Source organism: Calidris pugnax, unplaced genomic scaffold, assembly GCF_001431845.1.
Source record: "Calidris pugnax isolate Ruff unplaced genomic scaffold, ASM143184v1 scaffold41, whole genome shotgun sequence".
NCBI lineage: Eukaryota > Metazoa > Chordata > Aves > Charadriiformes > Scolopacidae > Calidris > Calidris pugnax.
Genome location: NW_015094509.1, coordinates 1,027,862 through 1,055,291, shown reverse-complemented (window position 1 = coordinate 1,055,291; position 27,430 = coordinate 1,027,862). Strand labels below are relative to the sequence as shown.

General features: G+C 43.4%; 1 protein-coding gene across 6 annotated transcripts in view; it reads left to right on the top strand.

Moving 5' to 3' along the window:
• The window catches only part of TNS3 (tensin 3), a 251,867-nt gene extending 245,209 nt beyond the window's left edge, over nt 1-6,658 (top strand). For all 6 annotated transcript variants that reach the window (XM_014965348.1, XM_014965349.1, XM_014965352.1 and 3 more), the window contains 4 exons: nt 586-754; nt 2,013-2,081; nt 2,214-2,240; nt 3,318-6,658. In XM_014965348.1, the coding sequence (XP_014820834.1) occupies nt 586-754; nt 2,013-2,081; nt 2,214-2,240; nt 3,318-3,462 (410 nt within the window). In that variant the 3' untranslated portion in view covers nt 3,463-6,658. The remainder of the gene's footprint in view (nt 1-585; nt 755-2,012; nt 2,082-2,213; nt 2,241-3,317) is intronic.
• The last annotated feature ends 20,772 nt before the right edge of the window (nt 6,659-27,430 follow it).

Genomic DNA, 27,430 nt, shown 5'->3' with positions numbered 1-27,430 from the left:
ACGTACAAACCATTACGGAATTAATGAGAAGTGAGATTTGCAGCAACCCACAGTTCTTAATGGGGTGAAAACGTTCTCATCTTGCCAAACAAGTGAATGGTTTCCTTTGAAAGTAGTTTAAATACCATTTGAAAGTGTAAAATGTGTGAAAATATTCTACAAAAATGTGTGCTTTCTTATTGGCTACTGTAATTGAACGTAACAGCAAAATATCCCCATTCTTTCCCCTCAGGAATAACTTTGCTGTGGTAGTGCCTATGACTAGTCTCTCTCTGCTGTCTTGTATGTACTTAAATTTCAGGGTCTTTGGTAATAGGTAAATACAGTCATTGGCTTAACTATGAAGGTATTAGAAACAAAGAGACAGCAGAAGGCCTATGACCTCCAAAATTATAGTGTTAAACTATGAAACAACAGTGGGACAAGGTGAGGTATGCGTAGACCATGTGGTGGTTTACTGCCAGTCTTCCCTGAGTACTTTACGAAGGTGGAAAATTTACATTTCATTTGGTTTTATTCAGAAGATAACTGTTTGCTTGCTATTGTATAATGACGTCTCAGAGTCTTTCCCCTTTTTCATTGCAGCATGTAATGTTTGGTACCTGAGTTCAGTGGAGATGGAGTCACTTACGGGCTACCAGGCAGTGCAGAAAGCCTTGAGCCTAACACTGATGCAAGATCCTCCTCCTATCTCAACCATTGTGCATTTCAAGGTGTCTGCACAGGGAATCACCTTGACAGATAACCAAAGAAAGTAAGCCAAAGAGGGATCACAGAATCACAGAACGATACGGGGTTGGAAGGGACCTCTGGAGATCATCTAGTCCAACCCCCTGCCAGAGCAGGACCCAGCACTGACCCCCGGGGAACACCACTTGTTATGGACCTCCAACTAGATTCTGTGCCCCTAATCACGATCCTCTGAGCTCTGTCTTTCAGCCAGTTTTCAGTCCACCTCACTGTCCATTTATCTAACCCATGCACACTTCCTAAGCTTACCTGTGAGGATGCTGTGAGAGACTGTGTCAGAAGCCCTGGTGGATGGGGAGAGAATGTCCGGCCTTGTCCCCAACAAGTGTTGGCTGCTGTTGATTTGATTTTCCTAGTTGTGTTGTGCAGCCTCTGTCTCAGAGGATAATAGGATTGTCTAAAGAATGACAGTGACAGTGTCAGCTGTCTGCAGCACTGGAGAAGGAATGTTTTAAGCGATGGACATTACTTCCACGTGGCAGCTTGTACCACTGGAAAGTCACTTTGCCATGGCATTTTTTTCATGGTTGTTAATTCTTACAAAAAGGAAAAGTAATGGCTTTACCATCATGTGGTATTCAGCCTCTTTAGTGACATAATTTGTCTTTGCACCATCTTTCACTAGTATCACTAACAGAGCTGGCCTAAGCAGACACTGTGTATCTCCAGTAGTTGAAATAGTGCCTGTAAAATACTACGTTAAAAAATTAGTTTATATTTACTTTGTACTGAATGCTATTAAGGATACCACAAAGTTCTTAGATTTGAAAACTGACAATAACAAAGGAGGGACAAGGGAGATTCATTATAGGTTTGAGAAAAAAAACAGTGCCAGACTTTTTAATTCCAGGGGGTCTGCAACTGTTCATAGCAGAACAAGAACAAAACCTTAAGTTATAATGCCTAGGAGGGCTTATATTTTGAAACTTGATACAATTGAATTATTCACAATTTCCAAGAACTTGCATTTCCCACTGACATAGTATCTAATTGGCCAGTTTTTAGAAAAAATTGCATTTTATTCTTCTTTTTCTTAGCTTGAGGGTCAGTTTTGGATCTAAAATTTGTGTTACTATTCTAAATATGGATTTATTTGTTTGGAGCAGTTTAAGTGGCTTTCAAAGTCACTTGGATGGCAAAAAGAACATATAGTCATTATTAAATTTAAGTTAAATAGGATTTATTTATCAGATCTGTTCATTGTTTAAAATTTTAAGCATCTTATACTATTCCTAAAATTTGTTTTATTTCTTCTTACCCAGGCTCTTTTTTCGACGACATTATCCAGTCAGCACTGTTATTTTCTGTGCTTTGGATCCACAGGACAGAAAGTAAGGAAGACAAGCAGTATTTCTAATTGGTTGTTTGTGTTGTTGATCTACAAAGAAAGCTAACGTATGTTTCATTTTTATTTCTCCATTCCTTTATGATTTTTTTTTACTGCTTTCTTAATGGGCAACAAGATGGACGAAAGATGGCCTTTCTGCAAAGTAAGTGGACACCTCTCTGACTCTCTTTTAACTGAATGTTTTGGGAATGTCCTCACAGTGATCAGTTTCTCAGTGTTCTAAATTTTCTTTGTCGGAGATGTAGGAGGGAAGGCAGCTGCTCAGGGACACGGGTCTCTTTGCCCACCTCATCTGGGCCTCTGGGAATGTCCTCACAGTGATCAGTTTCTCAGTGTTCTAAATTTTCTTTGTCGGAGATGTAGGAGGGAAGGCAGCTGCTCAGGGACAAGGGTCTCTTTGCCCATGAAAGTCAGGGCCTGATTTTGTGATGGTGGGGTGTCTGGAGCTGGGCCTGACTAGGTTTATTTAGATTGCAGATTTGTGATTTGGCTGAAGTTTCAGAAATGAAAACAGAGCCATTTGCTACTCGATTTCATTTCCACTTGTCCAGTGATACTACCACAAGCTTACTTGTCTCATTTAGACTGATAGCTTTAAAAAAAAAATAATCCCCCCCGTGGCTTACAGATGAAAACGCTCCTAGTAATACTAGTCTGTGGTGTAGATAAATAATTACCAGTGGATTGTAAAGTGTTTTCTGCTGAAGGCAAGTGTCATTGTCCGCCTTCTACCAAAAGAAAGAAGCCATAGAAAGCTCAGGCCCTGGTTTTCTGGAAAAGAACAGAAAGGCTTAAGTCCTGTTTCCAGTACTCTGTCCACTGAGATGTGTGGCCTTCAGAACCTTTCTGGAGGCAATTGCTGGCACGGCACAGCACGCACACCCTGGGGTAGGTAAGAGAACAGCAGTATGGGACTGGATTAGGTGTATCCCCAGGGTCAGCAGCACGTCTCTGACAGCAGACAGCTCAGGATACAGCACAGGCAGAGTGGAAGGAACAGGAAAATCTCCTTCCCCCATTCTGGCCATCCTGAGCCACTGAAGAGCTCCTAAGTCGACTGATGCATCCAGACCACTGTTTAGCAGTCCCACAGGGCCTTGTCCGTCAGAAAGGTGAAGCTTGATTTGTGCTTTTGGTTTCTACAGTATCTTTTCTGCCTGACGAAACAAGGCGACCCCTCTGTCTTCTCTCTGATGTGCTGTGGTTGTTGCCCTTGCAGAGTGTTCGGGTTCGTTGCCAGGAAGCAGGGCAGTGCCACAGACAACGTGTGCCACCTCTTTGCCGAGCATGATCCCGAGCAGCCTGCCAGCGCCATCGTGAACTTTGTATCAAAGGTCATGATCGGGTCCCAGAAGAAGATCTGATGCCTCTCCATCCTTGACTCGGAGCGCTTCGCTGAAGGAAAGCACTGGGAGAGGGAGAAGGCCTAGTCAGCAGCAATGTCTGAACCTTGGCATTCCCAAGAAGGAAAGCAGAGAATGGCCCATCTGCATTGTGTTTGCAAGAGTTCAGCCTTTTAATTAAAGATGCCTGTGACTTAACAAAGCATTATTTCTTTGTTTTTATGTCAAAGGACAATGCAAAAGAGACTGGATGCCACCCAAGCCCATGTAGCCCATACCTGAATGAAGCAAAATGTAAAACTTTTCTCCTGAAGGGTTTCTAATATATTTTCATATGCTGTTTTTCATCACTTACTGGAGCAGAAATACTCACTAGGCTGTGCTACATGTTTGTGCAGAATTTTTTTTATATAACCTCCTCAAAGACACTTGCTGTAGTTGCATCAATGGTAGCTGTAGGCTTTGCAAATATGCTCTTAAGAGAATGATGGTCTGAGGAAGACTATTTGCTCTTCCCTTCACCTTTATGTGCTCAGTGATGGCAGCTGAATGGGGAAAGGGGATGATGTATGTGAAGAGAAGGTTTGTGCAAGTTAATTTCTGGTAAGAAAGAAGCAGCAACGTGGAATATTCAGGGAGATTGCTCTGTATTTAGTATTAAGAAGACTGGGCTGTTCTAGTTTGAAAAATTTTAAATAAGGGGGATACAACAAAATAAAAAGGTTGCCTGGAAATCTATTCTGTAATTGGTTTTTTTTGTATTACTATTTTTTTATATAGAGAACTAAGAGAAGATTCTGTATTTTAATAATTACAGGAAAAAAGTGAGGGAAAAGAAAAGAAGAAAATTTTATAATTTATATATTTTTACCTGTGCCTGATTATTTATAGTAGATCTCAGATGTTGATATGTCATATGGATATTCTTAAGCCAGACCATTGTTGAGCTATGCCTCTTTAGCACTATTTTGCATAAGTACAAGTGTATATAGCCCATGCCTTGCTATAGACAATAGTCTTCCATTTTGACTTTTGTCTTACGGTGAAAAGGTACTTCCTGTTTCCTATCTCTGCAATACTTTTTTGGTAGTAAAACATGTTTCCCTATTTAATAGGTAATCATATTTGTGAATTCTTCTGGCCCTCTTTTTATGGGGGATTTTTTGGCTTTTTTTTTATCTGTAGGAACTATTTTTGGTTTATAATGTGGATTTTTTAAAAAGAATTCCTTGCGTCAGGAAATCCAAAAAGGAGTAGAGTTGATTTTGTTACTGTTCCATTTATGTCATGATTTTTACAACCGTCACACTTGTACATACCCCTGTATCTTTCTAAACACATCATTAATGTAAGTGCATAACAAAGTGCCAGTTAGCTTTACAGAAAGTGGATTCAGATGGTTACAGTGGAAGCCTTCACACTGAGGTCTGCTGTGGAATCCCCACTCACTCCAAAAAGAACAGTCCTAGACCCCCCGTATCAGAACTGATGGTGATAAAGCAGCTCGAGTGTGACAGTGCTGAAAATTTTCATTGCCTCTCTTTGTTTGATGTGTGGCTGTCAACATTATATTAACCCAAGGAATAAAATAAGGTGGGATTCGGCATGCTGATGCGCGATGCACTGGATTAACCAGTAGCTGTAGCCACGCGGAGGATTTAATTCTTTTATCCCCTTTTACTCGATAATGGTTAAATGGAATAGGAAACTCTGTTTGGGCTACATGGTAAGAAGGTTCCACCAATTTGAGCTATGTTTGTCCTGTATAAATTATGATCTGGTTTTTATTAACAGCTCTCTTCCTATCTCCTAAAGTATTAGAACCTTAAAACTTACTCAGTGGCTGTAGCCAAAGCGTTACCGAGCTATTTGTGTAACTATGAATTTTGTATAAATAATTCTAAACTTTTCCAAAGGAAGGGGGTGGGGAAGGGAGGGAGAAAGAAGAAAGATTTGAAGTTGAATGTGTTTGGAGCGGGAGGTGGTGTATTAGTAGCAGTTGACATGGGATGTGTGCGAAGGGTGAAGCATTCCAAAGCGTAGTAGCTACCGTTGAAGCAACAAAGGCAAGTGCCTCTGATTTGTACCAAATAATTCTGTTCTTCTGACACAGAGGTATGCTACTTAAATAGTGCTTATCTACCATCCAAAACTGAATGCAGTTCTTACTTTTAGGAGCTTTGATCCTTTTGAAACGTGAGAGGACAAGTTTCCTTTCAATATTCTTTTGATGCACCAAGAACCCAGTTGCCTGATCTAGTCAGCCAGTTGGAGCCCAGTGAATTTCTTCAGCTGACATTTTAATTAGATTTGTCCCAATTAGATTTAAATCTGATGTGTTTTGAGCATTGAAATGAGGAAGAATTTTTTTTTTAATATTTTTTCACTTCTGTAGATGATACTTAAATTTTAGTGTGTCTTATTAGACACCAAGTATTGGCCTTTGGGCGGAAAAGAAAGTCTTTTTTCCTCCCCAGGTATTATCATTTCTATTTAGGGTGTTATTTTTTTATTCCTTATGCTTTCTCAAGGCCTGCTGGAGTCAAGAGCATAAGGAATTGAATGCTGACACTTCTGCTGGTGTTTCCTGGGAGTTCAGCTCTACTTGGTAAGTGGGGAAAAAGGAATTTGCCCTGTTTCTAAGGGAGGTTTTCTATTATGCATTCCTTTGGATGGTATATTGCAACAAGCTTTTGCTTTTTAATTAAAAAATGTACAAAGAAAAATAGTTCACTATGTACCATTGTGTAGTGTATGTAGAAAGATATTCACAAAACTTATTTTCATGGCAAATACAAGACTAAATAGTTAATACAGCACTTTCTTTAAATGTTTTTGGTAGATGTGTATATGCAGTTTCATAACAGCAGCAAGTTGACACATGTATTTAGCCAGACTCCTATTTACCTGCTTAGTAAATTTACTACTATAATTATACAGTGTTAAAGTACAAAAATGCTAAAAGCCATGTTTTATAATTAAATGGTTTCCATGTATCCAACGGTATCATTAAAAATTTAATGTTTCCTTCTTGGATTTACCTGCTAGTGAAAATTTTTGCCTTTTTTTTTTTTTTCGAAACTGTAAAGAAGCATCAAAAGGTCTCCAGTATGTAAATGAATGTTCTATAAATTCTTTGTATAGTCATTTTCTCTGCTCTCCAGATACTGCCTCTATTCCAATTATAATAAAATTATGAATGTGTAATTTGACAACATAATGTTACAGGGCAGTCTGTTCTGAAAGCACATTACCCTCTGGCATTCAAAACCAGTTAAAGAGCAACACCTTGGTGAAGTAAGAACAGGTTGTGTGCTGAAATGGGTTTAGTTTTCTTTCTTAAAGATTTCCTTCAAGGACTTAACTTCCCATCAGTCTGTGTTAGTGGTTCAAGTCTAGTTAAAGCGTATGATTTTCCTCGTTCATTTGTGGTTATAATGACAGGAAAGTGCCTTTGGCCTGCATGGCGTGTTTCAGTGTCAGTAGGAAGAGCAGCTGGTGTCACCCACTGACAGACACTGACTGTCTGTGCCCGTTTCACTCCACCTCCACAGTGACTTCATCGAAAAAACTTCCAGAGGGGGGTGAGAAATCCAACCCCTCGCTCTCTGAATACAAAATCTGTGCGTCAGCCACACATTGAAGGTTGAATAATATACATGCTTTATTGGGATCATTTCTGAGACTGGTGAACTCTGGTATGTCAGACTGATGCCTTTTCCACGAGGCGTAGGCTGGCAGGAATTTTTCAGTCATTGTGGTTGACATTTGTCACTATGGGCCATCGTGAGGGTTATGCATGGATGGCAAGAGAATTGTTAATGAAAAGTATTCATCTTTTATCAGAATGAATTATAATGTGGAACAGATGATAAGGATGCGACAGTAAAATGGATCTTCTGTGTCAGAGTGCAGTCTCCTGTTAAATTCTTGGTCTTGAACTCGGGTGCCATTGTGCTGCTCTTGCTCCTCTTTGGAGGCTGCTCTGGGATCGCTTTGCTCCAGTGGATAAAAATCTGCTTTCAGTATTCATCCTAAATGTATTCACAGCGAGTTTATACGCAGTTGTTCTTCTGCCAGCATTGTCTCTTAGCATGAATAACTTGTTTTCTCCCTGAAGTATTTATAGCGAAAGATCTGACCCGCCTTGTGTCCCTCTTGCCAGTCTTCCTTTGGCAAGGCTCAACAAGTCAGCACTCAGCACTTACGGTTTTGTCTTTAAAGGGGTGCATGGCCTGGGTTTTTTAACTCTTTGCCAGTTTAATCATTTATCTGGAGGGACCCTAAAGTGAACAGCCAGACTTTAAAAGGGGCACAAGCTTCTGCCTTGTGATTTTTTTAAATATTTGTGTTAGAAAGCTCTTGGAACGAGAAAGCTTGGCCCGCCAGATGGGCAGAGTGAGCCCCTACTCAGCTTCTGCTCTTGACAACGTAGCGCAAGGGTTACAATAGCATCAGCTAGATCAGGCAGTGTGCACAAAGGCAATTAAGAAGGCAAATAGCTAAAGAAGTTCTCAAAAGCGTAAGTCAGAAACAGGAAGCTTTGCAGGGGACTCAGCAAGTCTGGCAGAGTTACCAAGAGGGCAAAAGGGAGGTATTGGGGAGCTCAAGGATCTTGCTGAATAACTGAGAAGGGATTTGCATTACGTGTCACTACAAGGGATGTCAAACCAGGACTGTTCCCTACCTTTGAAGACATTTAGTCTCACGTAAAGCCCAAATGTTTCTACCAATTTCAATATTTTAATATTTGCAGAATCACAGAGTGGTTGAGGTTGGAAGGGACCTCTGGAGGTCATGTAGTACAACTCCCCTTTTCTAACGGGGCCATCTAGAGCCAGTTGCCCAGGACTATGTCCAGGTGGCTTTTGAGTATCTCCACGAATGGAGACTTCACAGTCCCCCTGGGCAACCCATGCCAGTGCTTGATCGCCCTCACAGTAAAAAAATGTTTTCTGATGTTCAGAGGGAACCTCCTGTGTTGGTTTGTGCCCATTGCCTCTGGTCTTTTCAGTGGGCACCACAGAAAAGACCCTGGCTCCATCTTTTGTCGCCCTCCCTTCAGGTATTTATACATGTTGATAAGATTGCCCCTCCAAGCATTCTCTTTTCCAGGCTGAACAGTCCCAACTCTCTCAGCCTTTCTGCAGTGGAGAGATGCTCCATTCAAGGATCTTGCTGAATAACTGAGAAGGGATTTGCATTACGTGTCACTACAAGGGATGTCAAACCAGGACTGTTCCCTACCTTTGAAGACATTTAGTCTCACGTAAAGCCCAAATGTTTCTACCAATTTCAATATTTTAATATTTGCAGAATCACAGAGTGGTTGAGGTTGGAAGGGACCTCTGGAGGTCATGTAGTACAACTCCCTGTTTCTAACGGGGCCATCTAGAGCCAGTTGCCCAGGACTATGTCCAGGTGGCTTTTGAGTATCTCCACGAATGGAGACTTCACAGTCCCCCTGGGCAACCCATGCCAGTGCTTGATCGCCCTCACAGTAAAAAAATGTTTTCTGATGTTCAGAGGGAACCTCCTATGTTGCAGTTTGTGCCCATTGCCTCTGGTCTTTTCAGTGGGCACCACAGAAAAGACCCTGGCTCCATCTTTTGTCGCCCTCCCTTCAGGTATTTATACATGTTGATAAGATTCCCCCTCCAAGCATTCTCTTTTCCAGGCTGAACAGTCCCAACTCTCTCAGCCTTTCTGCAGTGGAGAGATGCTCCAGTCCCTTAATCATCACTGTGGCTCTTCACCAGACTCTCTCTAGCATGTGGGTTGTTCAACCTGGAGAATAGAGGGCTCCCCGGAGACCTTGTAGCAGACTTCCAGTACTTAAAGGAGACCCACAGCAAAGATGAAGAGGGACTCTTAGTCAGGGAATGTAGGGATAGGACAAGAGGTAAAGGTTTTAAACTGAAAGAAGGTAGATTTAGGTTAGATATTAGGAAGAAGTTCTTTGCTGTGAGGGTGGTGAGAGCCTGGCCCAGGTTGGCCAGAGAAGCTGTGGCTGCCCCATCCCTGGAGGGGTTCAAGGCCAGGTTGGAGGGGGCTTGGAGCAACCTGGTCTGGTGGGAGGTGTCCCTGCCCAGGGCAGGGGGTTGGAACTCCATGATCTTTAAGGTCCCCTCTAACCCAAACCATTGATGATTCTGTGATCCACAAACAGCTGGTGCTTTGACCCATAAAGATTTCTTCTTAGGTATGCCATTCTGGCAGTTATATGGGAACTGTTCAAGGTCGCAAACAACTGCCTGTGCCCTCCCAGTAATCTAAGCAGTCCTAAGAAACTGATTCACTTCAAATTGCTGCATGACCTTTTAAAAAACTAAGCCTTTAAAATCATTAAAGTACATTCTCATAATTGAGAAAATCTTTGGCAGAGTTATTTCAAGAGTTCTTGAAAAAGCAGAATTAGCTTATTGCACAACAATGACTTTTTTTCTGGTATTATGTACATACTGTCCTCAAACTTTTTTTTTTAATCTACAGCTATTCATATCCCGCCTAATTAAATTCAACTTTTGAGCTTCTCCTCTTACCACCTGTATTATGTACAAGTTGGGATTTGACTTTAAAGCAGATGGCGGGTGTGAAAGAAAATACTGAAAAACAAACATAAGAAATGCATTATGGTTGGGGAATGTGGGATGGAACTGGTCCAAGAAATAAATTTACTTGATTCTGTTTACTGCAGTAGAGTAATCCAGCTGTAAAAATAAACAGAACTATTTTGATTTGTTTGTTGAAGTGCTGGTTTCCAGCCTTTTCATTCACAAGCTGATGTGAAACTCCCATTGAAGTAGATGATGGCTGTTTAAACCTGGAACATGCAAGTGATGAGAGGACGCCCTTAGACCTCAGCAGGAAGGTTCCCAGGACACAAACTTCTCTCTCTATATATATGAAAATAGTTTAAATAGATTTCACATAACTGAGTGCTACAACTAACTCACAGCCATATTTTCAAATATAAGCCTGTTTTGCTCCAAGTGACAAGTTGCCCCGAGATGGGCAACAACCCCCAAAAGTAAGCGCTAGGTGAAGTCATTGTCCTTGTGGGAGCACTCAGACAACTTTTGACCACTTTAGTCTCTTTCCGTAGCAAGTGCCAGGCATTTGCCATAGCACTGAGAAGCCTGTGAAGGATTTCTGTGAGGAAATCAGGCTTAACATGGATCAATCTGTTTCCTCAAAAAGCAATTACCTTTTGGGATATTTTAGGTGGTATTGATAGTGTAGCAATAAACCAAGAGCATGTGGTGTGTACATGCACAGAGACTTGTGAATATGCATTTGTGCCTGTCATATATTTGATCTCACATTGTCTAGTTAATTGGAGAAATCCAGATTTGATATTTGATTTTATTTGTTCTTGGTTATTTCTTGGAACCACTCATATCTGTTCCTCAGAAGTGGAACAAATGTGATTTGTATCTGCAGTGGTAATACTTAGTCACAATTCAAGATAACCAAGGACTCCGATGGCTCATTTTGTTAGAATAACTTGTTGAAGAGCTCAGAATTTTGTCCAATAAATTTTTTAGATTTGGGATGCCTTTATATTCATACCTGAACCTCAGTCCAGTTCACCGAGTGACGTGCAGCCTGTGTATACATTTACCCGTATGCATAGTCGCACGAAGGATTCTGCTCTCAGTAAGCTTATCCAAGAGCGTGTGTACTTTCAGTCTAAAGCTGTATCTTGCTGAGATGTAATAGGTAAGACTTCTAGCATGCACTGGAGATATAAAAATCCCGTGTGAGTTTGAAATTGCTGAATGACTGTAAAAGAGAAACAGTGTAAAGTGTCTCAGAAGATTTTGTTTGGCGATCTTTTTTTGGGTTTTTTTTGTTTTTATTTTTTTTAGGGGAGATGGTTAATCATGTATAAAACTAGATACCTGCATAGAAAAATCCAGTCTCAAGTTGCTGTCTATAAATTAGATATGCTAGATGTTGTTGGCAAAGCGCCTTGTGTAGCAAGCCTGCAAACATTAATGCTGGGTTAAATCTATAACTTGTGATTGCTGAGGGGATAGTAGGGGTGTGCAGCTGAAAAATCAGGACCTTGGCCTATCTTTACCCATTCCTCCTATGTTCATTGGCAGTAGCTGAGGCTGACTTAGTATCTCTGGAGCTGATCTATCTCTGTACATGCTGGGTAGGTTCCAGAGCTGTTTAAAGACGATGGGATTTAACTGTTTTTTTTAAGCAGTCATGGATTGTGCACTGTCCAGTTTCACTCACACAGTGCAGGTGAATGTGTGTGTGCTACTTGGCTCAGGAATAGGAGAGGTAATTTATCGAAATTTTCTGAAAAACCCAGCTTGCCCAGTAGTTCCAGACACATTTCCAGGATATACCCCAGAAAAATGGATTTACCACTTTTCGCCCTTTCTGAGGACTGGCAGGATTCTCTGGTGGTTTGAACTAGCTAAGAAGGGCTGTGCTGCAATGGGTGTTGGGAAGGAATGTATGCACCCCTGACCCAGTGCAGGAGGGCACCAAAATAAAAGCTGTTTCATGGAAAAAAAAAAGAAAAAAAAAGAGGAAAAAGGGAAAGGAGAGAAGAGGAACTTGGGCTCCTGCTGCATTTGTGTCAGACCAGAGGAAATGGGGTTGTAGCCCAGATCACTAATAATGCTGCATTGTGTCCATGATCAAAACACTCTTCACATACATCTGCTCTTTTAGTTGAGGTCCAAGCTCCTCCCGAGACCATTGATATGGATGCCCAGCCAGAGGGTACAGAGACAGGGGAGTCTCGGTGCCATTAACGGCTGAAAGCTTCACCGGGGCTGGACAGCATCAGGGAAGGAAGTACAGCTTGGTCTGCCTAAGGCCTGCCCAAGTCCCAGCCGTGGTGCTTTTAAACCAAGGTGCAACCCACAGTATTAAGCGTGGAGGCTTATGGGGCTTTGTGCCCTTAAACCTGTGTGGAAACGTGGTCACTATCCACAGGGTCCTTTTGGCTGTGCTGAGAGAGAAAGAGCAACGTGGCTAAAGAGGGAGCTAGCAGCACAGTATGCTGTGGAAAAATATATTAACTTGAGCCTTGGAAAGAAGAGGGCTACAGAACTAGGCGTGAGGTTTTTTGGAAAGTGGGCTGTGGTGAAAAGGAGAATATTTGGGGATTTAACCCTTTTTTTTTAATGTAATCAACATTGCTAGTTCTATTCTAGTAAAAGTATGGGTGGTTTTGCCTTGCATTTGCCTTACATTTAGGTCAACACAATATCAGTAATGTAGGAAAAAATTGAAAATGCTTTTGAAAATACAGTGGGAGATCTAGACACAAACAGGTCATTAAGAAAAACAGAAAAGACTTTAATCACTTACTAAAAATGCTGACCTTGAGACCTGCAAAATTATGAAGCTTCGAGAAATTAAGAGAATGTCTCAAAAGTTGCTTTTTATTGTTTAGGGTTTTTTGGATCTTCAGGAGTTCTATAGGCTTAGAAACGTCCTTATTTTTAAAACTGATATCTCAGGTTTTGTGTAATTAGCCAACTCTGGAACCTTTATGGGAACACAAGGCAAAGTGCAATGGCATCTTGGGTAACATTGTTCATAGGACACCTGTGCCATATAACAGACCTTTCTTGTGTTTCTACTTCACATCTCTGTAGACTCTGCCCAGACCCAGGTGTTCCTGAAGGGTGTCCAGGGGGATGGCTCTGACTTTCAAGTTATCCCTGGGATTTTTGGTCATACAAACAAGCCATTCCCTTTCTGCAGGCTCCCGTGTCAAATATTTACAATCAAAATCACTTGAGAGAAAAAGTGCTGATTTTTTTTCTTTCTCTTTTTTTCCGTATTGTCTCCTCCTGATCTGACCTATTGTCAGCTGATGGGGTGATAGAGCCAAAGAGCAGCTCACAGTGGCACAGCCACAGCCCAGGATGCCTGAGCAGCTCCCAGGGAGCTGTTATTCCATTGCACATCTCTCAGACAGACACTGGAGCAAAGAGGGGCCATTTCCTGAGCAACTGACCTGCTGGTTGGACTAGACAGCAAGGGACAGAGCCTGCATCTGGCTGAGTGGGAGATTTAAACAGGTGAAGACATTCAGCCCAGCTGATGGCAACTGACAAGCACATTTATTTCCCAGAGGGCAGGCTCCTGGCAAAAATCACAGAATCCTCATTGTTGGAAAGGACCTCTGACATCACTGAGCCCAACACACACACAAAAGACCCCCAACAATCTCAGGGAATAGAGCATGCCCTGAAGTGCCACATCTACACGCTTCTTAAATCCCTCCAGGGATGGTGACTCCACCACCTCCCTGGGCAGGCCCTTCCAGGGCCTGACCACCCTCTCAGGAAAGTCATTCTTCCCAAGATCTCATCTAAATCTCCCCTGCCCCAACTTCAGACCATTTCCTCTGCTCCTGTCATGATTCCCTTGGGAGAAGAGGCCAACCCCCACCTCTCTCCACCCTCCTTTCAGGGAGCTGGAGAGGGCAATGAGGTCTCCCCTCAGCCTCCTCTTCTCCAAACTAACCATGCCCAGTTCCCTCAGCCTCTCCTCGTAGGACTTGTTCTCCAGACCCCTCCCCAGCTTGGTGGCTCTCCTCTGGACACGCTCCAGCAGTTCAATGTCCTTCTTGTGGTGAGGAGCCCAGAACTGAACCCAGCCCTGGAGGTGAGGCCTCACCAGTGCCCAGGACAGAGGCACCATCCCTGCCCTGCTCCTGCTGGCCACGCTGCTCCTGACCCAGGCCAGGATGCTGGTGGCCTTCTTGGCCACCTGGGCACACTGATGGCTCATGTTCAGCTCATGTCCACCAACACCCCCAGGTCCTTTACTGCTGGGCAGCTCCACAGCTCTGCCCTGAAGAGTGTCTTTTGCTTCACCTGACCTTCTAGTAGCTGGTGGAACCAGTGCAGCCACACAGACAGAGCTTCTGATCAAGCATGCAACTGCCCAGGTTTCCACTGTGGGTTGTGTGAAGGGGTATTCCTAGAGGTGGAAAGTGATTGTAAGCAAGGTTGTGAGAGGCATGACAGATGGATGAGCTGCTCTGCTTGGTGGCCAAGCTCCAGGAGAAGGTGGGTAAACTGAGGAGTATGGTTTGTGAAGCACTGAAACAGGTTGGCCCGGAGGAGATGTGGATGCCCCATCCCTGGAGTGCTCAAGGCCAGGTTGGATGGGGCTTGGAGTAATCTGGTCTAATGGAAAGTGTCCCTGCCCGTGGCAGGGAGGTTGGAACTTTAAGGTCCTTTCCAACCCTAAACATTCTATGATTCTATGAGATTGATCAATGCAGCTGTACTCTGCTACGTACGATGTGTGCAAGCCAACTCAGCATGGCCACTGTGGAGTCAGATCCTGGATCTGCCTTGTGTCAGGAGGAAGGCAGCATAACAAGGGATAAGAAGAGGTTAAAGAACATCACAGCACTGAGCGGTAAGAGAAACCCCTCCTCACCCTCTAAGATACCCTTACAGAACAGTATGAGGCCCTGGGTACAGTAGATGAAGCACATAATGAGGAAGAGGTGCAAGTAGTCTTGCCAGGGTCAGAGAGACCAACCTCTTGCAAAAAAAAAGCTCTTATGGGAGATTTCAACTTCCCATTCATTAACTGAGACTATCATAATGCTGTGACAAGCAGGTCTTGGAAATTCTTGAAGACCGTTGGAGGTAACTTTTTGTCACAAATACTCAGTGAGCCAACTAGGAAAGATGATCCCCTAGACTTGCTGTTGTGAATAGAGAAGAACTTGTTGGAGATGTGATGGTAAGTGGCTCCACAGTGATTGTGAAATGGTTCAGTTTAAAATTTACAGCGTAATGAGAGAAAAGGACAGCTGTGTAGCTACAGGGAGTCTGCTTTTGAGAGCTTAGGAGTTCATGAGTGCTGGTCGGTCTTTAAGAACCACCTTTTAGAAGCACAGGCCCAGGCAATTCCATTGTGTCATAAGTCAAGCAAGTGGGGCAGAACACCAGCTTGGCTGAAAAGGGAACTCTTCATGGAGCTCAAGAAAAAAAAAAAAAAAGAAAATATGATCTCTGGAAGCGAGGTCAGGCTTCTCAGGAAACATACAGAGCTATGGTTTGTGTATGCAAGGGAGAAGATGAGAAAGTCAAAAGCTCAGAGTTGACACTTGCCAGTGTTGTGTCAGATAACAAGAATCACAGTACATTAATAGCAAGAGGAGGTCTAAAGAAAACATTGGTCTGATACCTGTTGAAGATGGTCACCTGACTAATAGGGATAAAGAAAAAGCAGACACATTCAATGCCTTTTTTGCCTCAGTCTTTAATAATACTGACAGACGGCTGTGCCACCCTCTGAGTTGGAAGACCATGGCTCTGGGAACAATGACTTTCCATTTGTGGTTAGTATTCAAGGATTCAAGGATCACCTCCTCCGAGCGAGGAGTGGTGCATCCCAAGAAAGAAGTCAGGCAAAAAAGCCAGGAGGCCTGCATGGATAAACAAGGAGCTCCTGCGTAAACTCAAAAACAAAAAGGAGGCCTACAGAGGGTGGAAGCAAGGACAAGTAGACTGTGTGGAATACAGAGAAACTGTCCAAGTGGCCAGCAACCAGGTTAGGCAAGCTAGGGCCCAGACAGAATTAAATCTGGCCAGGAACATCAAGGATAGCAAGAAAAAATTCTATAAGTATGTCAAGGATAAATACAAGATGAGGTTAGATGTGGGTTCTCTCCGGAAGGAACCAGGAGACCTGGTCACCCAGGATATGGAGAAGGCTGAGGTACTGAATGAATTTTTGCCTTTGTCTTCACCAGCAAGGGCTCTAACCACACTGCCCAAGTCACAGAAGGCCAAAACAGGGGCTATGAGAAAGAAGAATTGCCCACAGTAGGAGAAGATCAGGTTTGAGACCATCTAATAACCTGAAGGTGTGTAAGCCCAAGTCACAGAAGGCCAAAACAGGGGCTATGAGAAAGAAGAATTGCCCACAGTAGGAGAAGATCAGGTTTGAGACCATCTAATAACCTGAAGGTGTGTAAGACCTGATGAAATCCATCCATGGGTCCTGAGGGAGCTGGTGGATGAGGTTGCTAAGCCACTTTCCATCATATTTGACAAGTCGTGGCAATCTGGTGAAGTTCCAACTGGAAAAAGGGGAAACATAACCCCAATATTCAAAAAGGGAAAAAAGGAAGACCTATGGAACTCCAGGCTCACCTCTGTACCTGTCAAGATCATGGAGCAGATCCTCCTGGAATCTCTGCTAAGGCACATGGGAAATATGGACATGATTGGAAACAGCCAACAAGGCTTCACCAAGGGCAAATTGTGCCTGACAGATTTGGTGACCTTTTACAATATTGCCACAGCCTTGGTAGACGAGGGCAGAGCAACAGACATCATCTACCTGGACTTATGCAAAGCGTTCAACACTGTCCCACATGACATCCTGGTCTCAAAATTGGAAAGTCATGGATTTGATGGATGGACCACTTGGTGGATAAGGAACTGGCTGGATGGCCATACTCAAAGGGTTGTGGTCAACGGCTCAATACCTAAGTGGTGGCCAGTGACGAGTGGCATTCCTCAGGGGTCAATGCTGGGACTGGTGCAGTTCAACATCTTTGTTGGAGACACGGACAGTGGGATTGAGAGCACCCTCACCAAGTTTGCTGACACCACCAAGCTGTGTGGCACAGTTGACATGCTGAAGGGAAGGGATGCCATCCAGAGGGACCTGGACAGGCTCAAGAGGTGGGCTCAAGCAAACCTCATGAAGTTCAACCAAGCCAAGTGCAAGGTCCCGCACCTGGGACATGGGAATCCCAAGCACAAATACAGGTTGGGTGGAGAATGGCTGGAGAGCAGCCCTGAGGAGAAGGACTTATTGCTCTCTACAACTACCTGAAAGGAGGGTGTAGAGACATGGGGGGTTGGTCTCTTTTCTCAAGTTACAGGCGACAGGACAAGAGGAAATGGCCTCAAGTTGCGCCAGGGGAGGGTCAGGATATTAGGAAAAATTTTTTCACTGAAAGGGTTATCAGGCATTGGAATGGGCTGCCCAGGGAGGTGGTTGAGGCACCATCCCTGGAGGTGTTCAAAAGATGGGTTGATGAAGTGCTGGGAGGTATGGTTTAGTGATGATGCTCCTTGTTTGTTGTGTGGGTGTCTATTTTTGTCAGTTAGGTTGATTGTTGGACAAGATGATCTTTAAGGTCCCTTCCAACCTAGAAGATTCTGTGATTTGGTGACTTGGGAGGTCTTGTGGATCAGAAGCTCAGCATGAGCCAGCAATGTGCACTGGCAGCCCAGAAAGCCAACCCCATCCTGACCAGGAGGTCACAGGAGGTGATTCTACCCTTCCACTTGTCTCTCATGAGACCTCACCTGGAGTACTGTGTCCAGCTTTGGAGTCCTCAACACAGGAAGGACATGGACCTGTTGAAACAGGTCCAGTGGAGGGCCACAAAGATTATCAGAGGGCTGGAGCACCTCTCCTATGAAGATCTTGAGAGAGAGGGCTGGGGTTGTTCAGCCTGGAGAAGAGAAGGCTCTGGGGAGACCTTATAACAGCCTTCCAATATCTGAAGGGAGCCTACAGGAGAGCTGGGGAGGGACTATTTTTCAGGAAGTGTACTGGTAAGACAAGGGGTAATGGTTTTAAATTGAAAGAGGGGAGATTTAGATTAGATACTAGAAAGAAGTTCTTTACTGTGAGGCACTGGAACAGGTTGCCCGGAGAAGCTGTGGCTGCCCCATCCCTGGAGGGGTTCAAGACCAGGCTGGATGGGACTTTGAGCAACCTGTTCTAGTGGGAGATGTCCCTGCCCAGGGCATGGGGTTTGGACTCGATGATCTTTAAGTTCCCTTCCAACTCTGACCGTTCTGTGATTCTATGAAATACAGTAGCTGAGTCAGTCTGGGATTTAAGTGTGTCACTGCTTGTTTCTGAGATCGTCTGGGAGCTCTCAGCTCTGTCCGTGGAGGTTTGCTAGCTTGCATCCTAGTGCTCATGCTGTCCTTGCCATCCAGGCAAGGACCCCACAAGCACTTGGGCTGGCATCTTTGTGGGATGGGGAGCTGGGTCTGTGTCTGTCAACAGCAGCAATCACGCAAGCACCCGACCAAGTGACAGTAAGGGCGAGGTATGCTGTACGCTGGGCAGCTGCTGAGCCAGGAGCAGGCCCCAAAGCATAACCTTGCATCATAAGTACTCCAATGCTTGTTTGAGGGTAAAGCTTGTCCAGAGACATAGGCCATTTTAGGAGAGGGCTATCATTTACTATGGTGGTGTCCAACAGTGTGATCATTGTCCCTGTGGGCCATGTGTTACTGCGCGCTCAGCCACAGTGAGGGACAAACAGTGCAATCAGGAGCCATGTTCTTCACTGTGAGGGTGGTGGAGCACTGGAACAGGTTGCCCAGGGAGGTGGTTGAGGCCCCTTCCCTGGAGATATTCAAGGAGAGGCTTGACGAGGCCCTGGGCAACGGGGTCTAGTTGGGGTTGCTGACTGCGGGGAGGTCGGACTAGATGACCTTTGGAGGTGCCTTCCAGCCTGGACCATTCTATGATTCTATGATTCCCTATCTTCCTGCAGTCACTAAGTCACCACATGGCCCCACGTGGGGAGGCAGTAAAGACCCTGAGTCCTGCCGCTGCCTGGCAGGAGGAAGGTGACCATTGCCAGGTTGTTTGTTCAGCAAACAGATCTTGGTCAAGAAAGCACACAGCACAGTGGTTCCTGAGGTCTCTCGCAGCAGTGACTGACCCTGCTGGCTGTGGCACAGGCAGCTGTGGGACATGCTCCTTACCACCACGAGAGCTCGGGAAGGATTTTGGAAGGAGGGAGATGCAAATCTGCCAGCCCTGGGTAGCTGAGCAAGGCAGGGAGAGTAAAAAGTAACACTGGCAAGAGGCAAGGGATGCCATGGAGGAGGAGCTAGCTAAAGCCTGAAAGTTTATTTGCTGATTGTCACGTTGCTGGTTTTGGGAAAAGGGACCTAACTTGATCCATGTCTGCAGGAAGTTTGCCTATCAAAATTAGGAACAGAGGGGCTGTTGGGATGGGCTGCCTAGATAAGACTAGAAATTAGAGGCCTAAGAGGTTGCTAATCGTTCCCAATCTCCTGCAAGAAGAGGGAAGGAATTAATAAATTTTTTTTTTTTTCTTTTCTACCCTAAGAGGCCTACATTAGCTTGTTATGGCACTCAGGATGCTGTGTAAACTGAGGAAATTGCTTTGGAGTTTGATTTTTCCATGGTCAGAAGAGGCTCACAAGACTGTATGATTCCTGTTTGTCTGGAGATTGCTCGTAGCATGATGTGAACCCTGATGCTAGGGCTGTAGCATTGCTGTGGCAGTGGATGACATGACTGTGCTTTAGGCTTTGGTAGGCTGGCATAGACACATGCCTTTATTTTTTTTTTCTTCCCCCTTTTTTTACTTATTCTTATCTAGGAAGGGAGTAAACTGGAACCTTCTCGGGAACATGGTAGACAGTTTCAAGATGGATTGGACAGGGTGCTAGATAATCTCATCTAGTCTTCCATTCCAATGAAACATTGGACCAGATAATCTTTCAAGGTCCTTTCCAACCTTGGCTGTTCTATGATTCTACCATGTTCTAAAACTGTGAAGCACACGTGCATCTTCCTTGGAGTTTCCTCCACTGGAGGGTTAAATTTGCCAAGGCGAAAGTGTGAGCTTAAATGCCACAATAGCTTTGCAATAATGTCGTCTGTGATGCTGTTATTGTGGAGTAAGAAAGCTGACGTGTATATAAACCAGGAAAGAGATGGCTTTTATTTGCTTGAGGAGAGCGGAAGTAATTTTGCCTGACTTGTATATAGAGTTTAGTTTTCCTTATGTAACCAAAAACTTCCAGAGACAAAGATGTCCAGCATGGACTAATTGTGTTGTATTTTTTTATATTTACATATATGTGCATTGTATTATATTTTTGTATATATGGAAATGGAGAGAAATTGGAGGAATCTGGCCATGCAATGCAATGATGGAGCCAAATCTGAAGCTTAACTTCAGAGCCCTTGACAGTCCTAATGACCATCAAATTACTCCTGTGCCCAAGTTTATTTCAGCTTATTTGCTCAGGAGCCTCTGTCTTTATTGCTGAGAAACCACAGTAGGAAGAGGATGGTTGGGGTGGAAACTAAACTATTTATTGGGAAATTTTTTGCATTTAATTTACTATTATGCTTGACTGTACTTGGAAGTGTACTTAAGTGTTTTAAAGCCACTGATTGTTGTTTAGGGACCCTCTCTTAGCCTTTGGAGTTAACCAGCCATGAAAAAAGGCTTGGCAGTGTGGTCAGGCTGGTTGACTGGGTGTCCCTTAGGTACCAGCACTGTCACCATTTCCATTTCCAGCAGTGGCAGGGCCACCTGGTGATACGTTTTCTTCTGACACACATGGGAGCGCACGCGCACACACACACACAGAAGTTGTAAAAATTCAGTGGCCATGTCTACAGCATGCTTTCCAAAATATTGCCTGGGTTCCTCAAGAGTTCTTGCTGCTAGTTAAAAATTTCTGCCCAGCAGATGGCACGATTGTACAGTGCCCGAGATCTACTTGGGAATGTAAAACTAATTCTCTTAAATTGGGCTTTTCTTGGTGCTGTTCAGGGACTCATGTATGAAGATGAATTCAGAGTATAAACGTAGACATGAGAGGAGCTTTTCCAATTTTGTCACATCTGAAAAAATTTACCAGAGCAATGTAGCCCGAGCCACATCTCTACAATTTTTATAGCTCTCTCATGGAAGATGTCTGTGGAATCTGTGATTAAATTTAAGGAGGAAAACAGTTCAGTTGCTACATAACATTTCTTACTGAACTTTCCAAAAGAGGGTACTTATGCAGACATTGCAAGTCTGTGATTGATCATTCTGATTATCTTATGTGCTCAGTGTCACTTAAATCCCACACTCGGGATTGTCCCAGAATTCATTCTAATCAAATGTTATTGCAAGTCTTATTTAAAAATATGAACTCTGCCAGAAACTGAAACAATCTTATCACTTAGCAGTATTTGCTGCTATCACTGCTGGCAATGGTTGTGGGAGCCATTTCATAACTCTGAAATTTGAAAAGACATAAAGATGTCACCTGGATATGCCCTGATGGAAAGCTATCAAACATCCTTGTTGCTGGGCGAGTACTGAGTGAGGTCAGTACTTAGAAGCCTCTGATTTTGCCAGCACTGGTACACTGCAGACCAGAGTACAGCAGAAGTACAGCAGGGCAGTTGCACTGGGAGAGAATTTGCTTAGTAAAATATAGGTACACAGTGCACATCAAAAAATTATCCTCATTTGCAGCTGTCCAACAGCGCCTCATAAGCTGGATTAATTTTTATGCATTTACATTGCCAGGTTTTAGGTTAAAATAACTTAGCTTCTATTAATCTTTTTAAAAGACCCGTACAGATCCACTTCAAAGCTGCCTGATCTTGTTCTCCTTTTCCATTAAATCCATGAAAATATCTCTAGAGGATATTTTGCTAATCCTCTTCTGAATTTGAACTGTGTTTTCTTTGTACTGTACTGAGCTCCCTGTTGGAGGAGAATTGCTGTTATTTGCTTGACGAGCTACTCATCTGTCAGGAAGCTCCTTGAAGCCAGATCACTTTCTCCTACATTTACTCACTCTGCCACACATAGAAGATGAGTCTTGACATCATGTCATCAGCTACAAGGACATAGAAATAGTATTTTGTATAACTTTTAGGCTAGCTTAATAAATAATTTGCAAAGATTGGACAGAGCAAAGCACTATTACTAGAAGCTTTTATGCCAATAAAACTTCATAAAAGGACCATACAGTGCTGGTTATAGCCAGCAATTTGTGTGTTTAGATGAGATGTTACAGCTGGTATCCCAACAGGAAACTTTGACGAACTTGGATTTGTTCTAGAACGGAGATCACTAGAATTTAAAAACCAGTTAGTGTGGTTCTCCAGCCTACAGCAGCTGTGCTGATTGATACAGGTCTGCTGTCATTGGGTGCATCCTTTTTCTTGAGATACTTTGCCCCTTTGGGAGATTGAAACCCTTTGCCAGGTGTTAATTTTCACAGAATCACTGAATATTCATGGTTGGAAGGGACCCTTGGGATCATCAAGTCCAACCACCAAAAAAACCCCAAACCAACAACCACCCCTCACAAACCACCACACACACACATCACATCCAGCCACAGACAGACAAAACCCAACAATCTTGGGCATTAGAGCATGCCCTGAAGTGCCACATCTACACATTTCTTAAATCCCTCCAGGAATGGTGACTCCACCACCTCCCACCCTCTCAGGAAAGTCATTCTTCCCAATATCTAATCTAAACTTCCCCTGCCCCAACTTCAGACCATTTCCTCTGCTCCTGTCATGATTCCCTTGGGAGAAGAGGCCAACCCCCCCACCTCTCTCCACCCTCCTTTCAGGGAGTTGTAGAGGGCAATGAGGTCTCCCCTCAGCCTCCTCTTCTCCAAACTAAACATGCCCAGTTCCCTCAGCCGCTCCTCGTAGGACTTGTTCTCCAGACCCCTCCCCAGCTTGGTGGCTCTCCTCTGGACATGTTCCAGCAGTTCAATGTCCTTCTTGTGGTGAGGAGCCCAGAACTGAACCCAGCCCTGGAGGTGAGGCCTCACCAGTGCCCAGTCCAGAGGCACCATCACTGCCCTGCTCCTGCTGGCCACGCTGTTCCTGACCCAGGCCAGGATGCTGGTGGCCTTCTTGGCCACCTGGGCACACTGCTGGCTCATGTTCAGCTGGTGTCCACCAACACCCCCAGGTCCTTTTCTGTCAGGCAGCTCCAGCCACTCTGCCCCCAGCCTGGAGCGCTGCAGGGGGTTGGTGGGACCATTTTCTCCATCCATCCTTGTTAGTGTTATGTGCTGTTCAGACTTACAGACCAGAAAAGGACATTTACCTGTCAGTGGCCAACTTTGCTGGGTTTTGTGCTTTTTATATTTCCTATGAGGATCAAATGCACAATTCTAAGATTTTCTTTGTATTCTGCATAGGCTTATCCCTAAATGCCTTGTTTGTTCTTCCAGAAGAAGCACAGGAAAAAGTGCTAGGATCCAAAAGGCAATTTGGCAAGCTGCCACCTCAGAGATTTTATCCCTTCCCATCTAGATAGATGTGCATCCAATTGCTGTTTGAATAGCCCTGTTGTTTCTGCCCCAGAGAACTTGCCCGGGTGTGAGATAATCAGTGGATGTTTCTGTGACAACCGGCCTGCAGAGCTGCTGCTGCTGGAACTGTTCCAGCGTCTCCCATTTACTGTGGCTGCAGGCACCTCTCTCAAACTGTCCCTTTCCAGTTAGGACTGTAGTGGAATTATTCATTTCAGGGGACAATGGATCAGACCTTAACAAATAACAAAAAGGCTACAGCAACAGATATAGGCATTTTCAGGAAAACTTTGATGTAAAACGTTTCTAACGTTGTTACTGAGCCTCGCTCTTCTCTTGTTTCAGGCGCATTAAGTAAATTCTTTGATGTAGCTTGGTCATCTAGGAGGTAGTGGTGTGACACCTGTCTATACTATGCTACTTTTTAAGAGACATATGTTTATAGACTGTTTTGAAGTTGAAGAAGACTAATTGGACTAACTTAATAGTTCTTTCTTTTGAGACCTAAGGAAAATTAGTTCTTCAAAATATGTCTTCGACGCTATTAAATTTTTTTTTGGCAGCAACATGACCATTTCTTTGTGAAGACTTGGCATAAAAGATAAACTGCAAGCTGCATCAAGAAGCCTGAAATGGTTTTTATAGGTAATAAAGTATTATTCTCTTCCTATTTTGCCTAAAAGTTAAGATCTAATAATCATCTCAAACCAACCTCTAGTGGAGGTGTCCCTGCCCAGGGCAGGGAGGTTGGAACTTGATGATCTTTAAGGTCCCTTCCAACTCTAACCATTCTATGATTCTGTGATTCTATAACTGTCCATTTCAGCTTAGAAATGGTATCAACCTGTGAGTATCATTTTTATTAAACCCTTTCTCTCAAAAGAGAAAACATATTGGAAGTGTAAGGCAAATGAAAATGAAGTACTTTATTTGTACAAAATTTTTGGAAAATGTTAAGGGTTTAGATAAATACTGTTCACTTAGTGAAATTAGTTACAATACACCAGCAAAGGCAATCACAGAAAATGATTTTACTTTTCATATTGAGTTTTCACTTGTATGTGCCTAATGGAAGAATGGTGTTACAGCCATTAGCCTAACGTTTTCTCCAGTGATATGTTAGTTTGATGCAGAAAGGAAGTTGTTACAACCTCCAGAGGAAAGTTTCAGCTGATCAGTTTTGGATAGGCTGTAAATGTTGTCTGAGTGCACATAGTTGTGGCATCCTATAAGCAGGCCAGTGGAAGGAGCTGCTCAATGTGCAACAGCAGTCAGAAATGGCAGTTTGTGAAGTAGTGCAATGAAGGAATTATAGAACCCCTATGGAATTAAAGAAATGGCTATTCCATCTTGAATACAGAATTGGAAATCTAATTTTCAAAGGGATGTTGCAGAAGCTGAAGAATTTCGATGAAAAGGCAGTGAAATGACAACAGACATTCAAATTTTGCCCTTACTTTTTTTCCCAGAGATGACTAAGCAGTGTAAGAGAAGAAAAGCACTAAACAAAAGGAATGTGATTGTCGTTCAAAATGGTATTTTGATAATGAGTGGTTTTATTGTATGAAACATTGCACAAGTGGTACTTCATAATTTTTTTTTTTATTTTTGCTTGAATATCCCCTTCCTGTATACAGAGGAAAGAACTCAGGGATAAGGTCAAGTGTCTACAGGACTCACAAACTTTTAATGTTTCTGTGAGACTTTTTAGTTATACAATAGTGAGTAGAATGCAATTGTGAGGGATATCAGCTTTCATCTTTTATTATAAAATAGGTCAGCATTGTCTATGGCAATTATTATTAAAATATTTCTTTATTTTAAGTAACAGAATTGGCCTTGTGTTGGTTACTTATAAGCAGGAAGTATAACGCCTCCTAACTTCTTAAAATTAATTCAGTTACATCCTCTCTTTTCCCCAGAAGTACTGTTTTACTAGATAAGTGATAGTTCTGTGCAAATGTGCTTTGCACTGGGGTAAGAACACTGAATATGGTATTAATCAAACTTTTAACTGGGTCAAATACTCAGCTGAATATAAACCAGCTGAGGTCCACTGGAGATCTGCCAATATGCAGATCTGGCCCAGAACATTTGATGAAGTTAAACTAATACTGAATTCTTCAAATGGTGCCCTTGTCCAGGATTGCATATTAGGTGGACTTCATCGGAGACTAGAATAGATTAACTGTTTATAATAATAGCAAACTACAAAAAATCAAACAAACACCACCACCCTCAACCAAGTCACGTGTTTTCCTTTTCAATGCCAGTTATCTCCTCTCCTGCTCCAACATTGTTGCAACTGATTAGGTTAGCTATAATAACAAAAGTTCATTACAATAATTTATTTAAAAGAACGTTGGTTTTGTATCATAGAATGAAAGAATGGTTAGAGTTGGAAGGGACCTTAGAGATCATCAAGTCAAGTCCTAGCCCCCCCTGCCCTGGGCAGGGACACCTCCCACCAGACCAGGTTGCTCCAAGCCCCATCCAGCCTGGCCTTGAACCCCTCCAGGGATGGGGCAGCCACAGCTTCTCTGGGCAACCTGTTCCAGTGTCTCACCACCCTCACAGTAAAGGACATGAAGATCTGTGCTATTCAAGCAAAAAAGCACCTTTGTGCTCACCATTTATCTAAATGCACACCTCATGTCTGACTAAAGCTTGATGCTGCAGTGAAACATGGGAGAAATCCTTTGGAGGGAGTTAAGACACATTTTCTTTTTACCACCTGAGTTTTAGCCTTTTACAATCTATTAAAGAAACTCCTTTCCATGGTGAATGTAGGCTCTTATAAAAGCCTGTTCAACTGAACTTCATGGTGAACACAAGGGCAAGTCTCTGCAGGACATGAATGCCTATTGCATTGCTCCGTGTTTGCCTGTGCCTTCTAACTGTTGATTTAAACAGGTTACATACACTGTAGTGTAAGGGTTGCCTGCAGGCTCAAACAAAGACCGCTGCTACCTTACATGGCTGGCAGCTATACCAGGGAAGGGCCAGAAATTAGTTATTTCTGTCTGTTCATCCTCTGCCAGAAGTCTAGGTTTGGGAAGGTGCAGTGGTAGAAAATGTTGCGAAGGGATGACATATCACAGCTGCTGACGCTTCCCTTTCCAGCCCAGTTGTCCTCAGGACGCTCTGTCCCATGCCCCACGATGTGGAGACCCTACCCCCTCATCTCACCTCAGGCAGCAGAGGAACAATCTTTGCTAATCTTGACAGTAAACATATTGCTTAGGCAAGTGCATGGAGTGTTTCATCTGCCATCAAAAACAGTGATATGGGTCTTGTCCCAGGTTTGTGCAAAGAAAAAAATCTGGGCATACAACAGTGAAAAACAATGTCATGTTTATTATCGGACTGTGTAGAGACAAACAAAAGAAGGCTGCATTGTGCAAAGTGCTATCCCTGGTTGGTGAGGCTGTGCTCATACTCAGCCTATAAACTCGCTTGAATGAAGTAGAGGAGGCATTTTGCCCTTTTCTCTGTTTACTACAGAAAAAAACACACACATGCACTGTGACAGGCAGATACAGCCCAGTCTATAAAGCAGCAGGAGTACCACAATAACGTGTAAAAGGTTGGGGATGATGACTGGATTTTTCTAAAAAGGGATTTAAGCTTCTATAGAGAAAGGTGAAGGAGAAGAAGGCAGGCAGTGGGAGGTGATGCAAGAACAGAAACAAGGTGAAATGATTTTGTGCAGGAAGAAAGATGCAAACACATGGATAGGCTGCAGTTGAGGAAAGTCAGCCCCAACACCATGAAAAGCTTTTAGGTGTCTTTCCTCTGTATTTCTCAGATGTCTCTAAATCTACATAAACCCTGCATGCCAGCCGTGTAAGTATGCATACCAAGGGCAGTACACGAACAGT